General features: G+C 39.3%; 1 protein-coding gene across 1 annotated transcript; it reads left to right on the top strand.

Annotated features, from left to right (window-relative positions):
* The first annotated feature begins 3,330 nt into the window (after positions 1 to 3,330).
* LOC122091838 (UDP-glucuronic acid decarboxylase 4-like) lies at positions 3,331 to 6,067 on the top strand. The gene is made up of 4 exons (XM_042662009.1): positions 3,331 to 4,408; positions 4,505 to 4,668; positions 4,771 to 4,845; positions 5,464 to 6,067. The coding sequence occupies exons 1-4, from the start codon at positions 3,631 to 3,633 to the stop codon at positions 5,776 to 5,778; spliced, it is 1,332 nt and encodes a 443-aa protein (XP_042517943.1). The 5' UTR covers positions 3,331 to 3,630; the 3' UTR covers positions 5,779 to 6,067.
* The last annotated feature ends 1,286 nt before the right edge of the window (positions 6,068 to 7,353 follow it).

The raw sequence follows: 7,353 nt of genomic DNA, 5'->3' as shown, positions 1-7,353 counted from the left end.
TCATACTAATTAGTCATTTGTAACGTCACAATCAAGTATATTAGGCTTAGTTTAGTTGTCAATAAATAAATTAAAAAAAATCTATACCCCTTAACACTCCAAGCCCTCCTCCAAGGTTAAGTAGGAGAGTCAGATTGCATGACTTTCTGAGACCCTCCAATAGAAGATGTAACCAACTGCACTAGCAATTGTCTTTCTTAATCTATCATGTTCTCTGTACACAACAGTCTTGGCTCAGGATGTAATGGGCAGAGCCACCAACTGCAGTATGCACTTCGTACGCATGGTCCAAAACGGGCACCGTTAAGTATTCCGCATTGGGCTCCAATGACTTTACCAACTAGGACTGTCTTAATGACACCTCTAGGTTTTAAACTGTCGGTTTGATCAAGTTAAAAAACCAATCTTTGGGATTCGACTCAACCAAACTGAAGTTGACCCAATGATTAAAGTATCGGTATCGGTTATCGTATCGGTCGACCAAAATTAAGATACGTATCAAAGGGTATCGTATCATATCGAAGATACGTTAAGATACGCTAAAGATACACACATAAATGGATAAGAAACATTTTTTATACACATTTGCATAAAAAAAATAGTTAAAAAATGTTATATATAACATGTATTATGCATAAACAGTAAATTGAGAGTATCGCACTAAGAATCCAAGGTTTGTAATTGTCCCATAAGTGTAAAATCCTTGTTCTCAACCTTGATTTCCACTTTAGTTAGAGAGAAAAATGGTTGACAGCAACTTTGGAACAAAAACACCTCAAAAAATTATGTTTTTCTAAAAAATTACCCATTTTTGCCATTTTATGACCGTATCCGTGTGTATCGGTCGATACATACCGATACGCACCGATACATACCGATACGTACCGATACATACCGAAACGTACATTTCACTTCAATTTTGAATTTTTCATAGAGTATCGGTGCGTATCGGTGTGTATCGGTGCGTATCAATGGTGTATCGATGCGTATCGTAGGATACGTATCGATACATAAGGGTTTTAAAATTTTCATGATACGTATCGGTATGTATCGTGCCGATGCCTACCGATACGGATACGTATCAACCGATACGACACGATACGCACCGATACTTAAAACCATGAGTTGACCCCATAAGAGAAGGTTTGGTTTTGGTCGATTTACCATGTATAATATATAAACAGCAGAATTTTTTTTTTTCAATTTTCGGCATGGCTTGGTCTGATCAATCGGATACCCCAAACTGAGGCTAGCTCTATAGGGAATCTATTCGATTCTAGTTTGTTCGATCAGATTTGATCAGTTTGGTTTAGTCTTTGACACCTCTAAATAGGTGTGTTTAGAACTTGTAACCTTTTTTGATTACCCTTCGACTTATTCATAAAAGTTTTCTAGTCATGATTAAAAATGGGTTTTCAAATTAATTTGAAATTGATTTGTCATTTTCAAATGTTGTTATTGTCTTTGCATATTTTTTGAGTACATGTGTGAAATAACAAGATTAATCCTCATAAAAAAAATATTATACTATAAAAATGTAAGTTACAAATTATTGAACATGCATGTTAAGGGTGTCAACAAGAAATTATTAATTATTTCTTCCTTAGATGTCACTTTATTTATATTTAGGATAAGAGAACGCTACCTTGCTAGCATAGATATATGCCAAGACACTGGCCAATAAGATGGCATACAGAAACATTTTCACCGTAGTGATTATACAATCTTTTGACACACACGTAAGCGAGTAACATTCTTTCTCCCTTACATTAATTATGTACTAAACATTAAATGTTAATATAATTAATCCTCCAAGGGCCATAGGCCTACTCATATAACCGAGTCAGTTATCTGTATCATCCCAAGTCAAAGAGGAAACAGTTTGAATTGTCTCTTTATCGTCATTGTGACTTTGTCAAAGAGTAAAATGCCCCCTCCTTTGCTTTCCTTTTCATTGATTAATTTAATGCCCCCACTAGCTGCAAGCCTGCCACCCAAATATTGTTTTGTGTTGTTTTGTTTTTTCGTTTTTTTATTCTTGTTTTTGTTTTTTTGTTTTTGTTTTTGTTTTTGTTTTTTTTTTTTTTTTTTTTAATTTTATTTTATTATCTCGAGAGCAAAATATTAAAAGTTAAAAGTTAATACAACATACATCCGACCTAACTATATAATCTTTGTTACCAATATCCAATATATATATATATATATATATATATAATCTTTTGCTTCTATAGCCTCTAAGGCTACATACTTAAATTCCCATATTATACTATTATTAATTTTTGATACAAAAGTGTGGTTAAAAGGCAACCCAATATTATTTACTCTATATATATTTTTACAACGCAAAAGCTCATGAATTCATTCAGTAAGAGACTCACATTGTGTTTGAAAAACAAAAGTGTCAGTGTAGGTTTCACAACTAATTATGTGAAAGGACCTGAGAAGGAATCCTTCCTCCGATGTTTTTGAGATATTTTTCCCAAAATTATAAATCTATTATTATTATATCCTAAGGACGAAAGATGGTTGGGCTCATAGACGGTGACAACCACAATTATCACAAGCCAAACCATTGGCACATTCATGGTTTTGATTATTTGGCCTTATCACATTACATCATGACAAGCCATTAAACTTGCACTATAGTTGGGCCACGCTAAACTTGCCTAGTTTGGATTAAAAATTTTGATCCTTGTTAGACTTGGTTGTAAGTATCAGTATCGTATCGATATATCAGTATTTATATATCTTATTCTGTTTGAAGAAATGATTCATTGAAATAATGAGTCACCCTTTCTTTCCCCGGATGTTGTATTGACCAAAAAAATATCCATTATGAATTTACTTGATTCGATACAGCCCCGAACCATATCGGTATTGGCTGAGACATAATGATATCTATAACCTTGGGTTGGACCCGGTTCAATTGAGCACCATCATGGATTCCTGCCAGTTTCTGACTTGGAAAAGTTGAGATTTTGCAATTTAATAAGTTGGCCAATCCTGACTTGGCCTTTATTTTATTTATTTATTCATTTAATTGGTATTATTTAATTTCTTTTATTTGTATGGTACTCGTATTTTGTTAAGAGGAAGCTGTCAGCCTTCAATTACCAAAATACCCATAGAAGCACGGAGGATCCAAGTCCTTACCCAGCGAAGGAAGATTGGACTGTCATGTCGGCCCAACGAGGTTGGAACTTGAAATTTGGAACATCAGAACATGGATACCGATGCCCTTACATGGTTAGAAATGGAGGGTATTCCAGTAAATTCACTATAAACACAGGTTACTATTTAAGAAGGTTTCCATGGCTTTAAATACCAAACAGAGGAGAAATGAGCATTCGCCACGAAAGGAAGCCTTTGCCACGCAGCGGTGAGCGAAGTTTCCGGCGAAAATTGCTGAAAAGGGTCTGATGTGCTTGTAGGTTCAGGTCATCTGACCCCCCAGATCCCTCCTTTCCTTTTAAAAGGGTTCTGGGGATCTGCTTCTGGGCTTTTTCTCTTTCGATCTCGTACAGAAACCCTTCAAATTTCTTCCTTTTTCTTCATTTCTTTCTTGCGCTGAGGAAGAAATAAAAAAATTGTAGATACCTGAACCAGAAGGAGAAGAAGTAGGGGGAGATGAGTTCGGAGTTGACATTTAGAGGGCACGAGAGCCAGCCTTCGGCGTATGTGTACTCGCCGAAGCCTCCGAAGCCATGGCAGTCGGTGACTCGCCCAATCAGATACATGCTTGGAGAGCAGCGCCTGGTGTTCGTCCTTGTGGGTATCGCAATCGCAACCCTCGTCTTCATGATGCTTCCGTCGTCTTCCAACCTATCGCGATTCGGCCACAAGTACGAGCCGATCCGTGATGTGTATTTCCCGACGGGATCGGGATCGGGATCGAACGGGTTGGTTGGGCATAGGACAGTGTACGAGCAGAGAGGGGGTTATGGGATGGTGAATTCGGGAGGAAAGGTACCGCTAGGGCTGAAGCGGAAGGGACTGAGGATCGTTGTTACGGGTGGAGCAGGGTTCGTGGGGAGCCACCTGGTGGACCGGCTGATCAATCGAGGAGATAGCGTGATCGTAGTGGACAATTTCTTCACTGGGAGGAAGGAAAACCTAATGCATCACTTTGGGAACCCAAGATTCGAGCTGATACGCCATGATGTGGTGGAGCCGCTGCTTTTGGAGGTGGATCAGATCTATCACCTGGCTTGCCCTGCTTCTCCTGTTCATTACAAGTTCAACCCTGTCAAGACCATCAAGACCAACGTGGTGGGTACCCTCAATATGCTTGGGCTCGCTAAGAGGGTGGGTGCCCGCTTCCTTCTTACTAGCACCAGTGAGGTCTACGGTGATCCTCTGCAACATCCTCAGGTCGAGACTTACTGGGGAAACGTCAATCCCATTGGTACATCTCTCTCGCTCTCTCTCTCTCTCTCTCTCTCTCTCTCTAACCCTAACTTAAGAGAATTTAACACTGGAATAACAAAAAAACATCATACAGGTGTAAGGAGCTGTTACGATGAGGGGAAAAGAACGGCAGAGACATTGACGATGGATTACCACAGAGGAGCAGGGGTTGAGGTCAGGATTGCTCGTATCTTCAACACCTATGGTCCCCGTATGTGCATAGACGATGGTCGTGTCGTCAGTAATTTTGTTGCTCAGGTGGGTTTCTTCCCCCCCCCCCCGGCCCTCTCTCTTTCTATCTCTATCTCTAAATTTCTGGGTTCTCTTCTCATCTTTGCTGATTGTTACGGATGCGAGCAGGCACTGAGGAAGGAGCCAATGACGGTGTACGGCGACGGGAAGCAAACCAGGAGTTTCCAATACGTGTCAGATCTGGTGAGACCATCACAACAACAACCTTGTAATTTATTTCTCTACAAAAAAATCAAATCAGAAATCAAAAAAATGTTGGATTTATCGGTGTTCACGTTTTTTTTTTGGGGGGGTACGAATGATCTGTTTCAATCGATTTCAGTCAATTGATTTCAGTTCACTCTGATTTTGATTGGTCAAATTTTTTGAAACCCCTACCTAGAAAGAGAAGCAGAAACTTGAATTGATTAATTAGTTAATTAATTTATGCATTAATATATTTTAATTAATTTACTTAATAAATATCTATTTTGGGGAGAGGAAGAGGTTTCGGTGTGCAAGGAAAAGTCAACATCTAAACAGTTCTATATTTCAAATCAAAAACAAAAGTTGATTCCTTCCAAATTAGTGGGGGCTGGCCATGGGTGAGTTGGTCGGGTGAGACCTGGGGAGGGAGGTGCCTTTTCTCTCTCTTTCATGGAATGGTTGGGTGAAGGCAAGGTTTTTCAAGTTAAATTTGACACAACATAGAAAGAGAGAAACAAAAACTTGTATTATTAGTTGTTGAAAAGTCAGAGTGACGGATGGTGTGATGATGTGGGCATTTGTTGATTTTGTGGATTTTTGGTTTGATGAAAACAGGTGGAGGGGTTGATGAGGCTGATGGAAGGAGAACATGTGGGTCCATTCAATCTAGGGAACCCAGGGGAGTTCACAATGCTGGAGTTGGCACAGGTAGTGCAGGAGACCATAGACCCAAATGCAAAGATAGAGTTCAGGCCCAACACGGAGGATGACCCACACAAGAGGAAGCCAGACATCTCCAAAGCCAAGGAGCTCCTGGGGTGGGAACCTGCTGTCGCTCTCCGCAAGGGTCTCCCACTCATGGTCTCCGACTTCCGTCAGCGCATCTTCGGCGACCACAAAGAAGGCACTGCCACCGACGTGTCCGCTTGATCATCTTCTTCTTCTTCTTTACTCTTTTATCACCATGAGCATCATCGACACCTATTGCTCATTCCTTTTTAAACTAGACTAGAAGCAATGGTAGCAGCAGCAACAACAGCCTCGGCCTTTTACTTGAATCTTCTATTTCTACCTTGTCCTAGTTTTCTAGGGTTTTTCTTTATTACAGTTAATTACCTTTGTCTTTGTTATTCTGTAATTTTTTTTTTAAATATTTTCATCATAGGTGGCATACTTTCAAGTGCCAATTGGCTCAATATATTTTGGTGTTTGGTTGCGACTCCTCTGAGTCATTTATCAATGGCAAAATTTTTTCTTTCACCGATGGGGGAGGAAGAATTTCCTCACCATCATCACTAACTCCGGCACTGATGCCTATGATGAAGAAATTCTTCCTGTACCAAATGCGATTCAAAGTACATTCAAATGGTTTGAATTTGATGATATGACTTCCACACTTCCACAACATGCAAGATTTTTTCTTAAATAAGGGACTTATTATTTGGAAAAAGGGAAAATGTAGCTATCTGAAAGAAGGTTGAAAGTCAAAACTGAAACATCTTGCTTTGCTGCATGGATTACTCATTGTGGTCATTTTATCCGTAGATTAAATGAAAACGACTCTGATAAGGCCACAAATATTTTTGAAAACTTCTTCAATCCACATAGTCCACATCCTCTTTTCTCAAACTGTTCTGTATCACAACCTTTTCTTGTAATAGATACAGATTGCCCTGAAAGGCTGAAAAGTACGAGTAATATGTTTACGAAATTTGAACCCATCAAACACTGTCATGTGACACAAAAGCTGGTTTTGGTGGCTCTCTATATAGACCTTAAAGACACACGGGTATGGGCATGTCTCCACCGCAAAGCAGACTTAAAGCGCTAGATCCTGCTGCTTTACATGAGCATCATGGATCCTGCAGGGGTTGTTTGTTCAGTAAATTCTTTGGATGACATTCTTTAGAATGATAATTCTTAATTTTTGGAGTTGTTTGGTTCCACTAGGATGACCCTCATAAGTGAGCATCCTATTTTCCATGAATGACCATATTACAAAGGATGTGTTCCAAATCTGAGTTTACCTCAACACTTAAACTAAGATTTGAGCAACATTTTTACCACCTAGTATAAAAGGAGAAAGCAGAAAGACGTTTTCTACGGAAGCCAATATCTCAACCCGTGAGAAACATGTACTAGCCTTAAGGCAACCAAACAATTTTTCAGAAAGAAACATAATTCAAAAGAATGTCTATCAAAAGATTGACATTCATATCCGATACATACACCATTTGATTTACCGAACCAAACACCCCCTCAAATGCCCAAAACAAGCCATCCCAACTGGGGATTTTTATTTTTCACACCTTGGCTTAAGCCTGGCGGGTTGTAGTGCTCAGTGGAGTATTACTTGAGGGTTCATCACTTGACCAACTCTTCTCAAATGCATCGGTCTTTGGGCTGCACTAATTTTATTGCTTTCTAAGAAATGTGGCCTTTGAGGCCAGTCTGTTCTTAGCCCCTATGTGGGTCTTAATTGAAATCAGTAGGCACTTAAGCTTG

This window comes from Macadamia integrifolia, chromosome 10 (genome assembly GCF_013358625.1).
Source record: "Macadamia integrifolia cultivar HAES 741 chromosome 10, SCU_Mint_v3, whole genome shotgun sequence".
NCBI lineage: Eukaryota > Viridiplantae > Streptophyta > Magnoliopsida > Proteales > Proteaceae > Macadamia > Macadamia integrifolia.
Note: the sequence above shows the minus strand (reverse complement) of the source record. Positions and strands in the feature narration are given on the sequence as shown.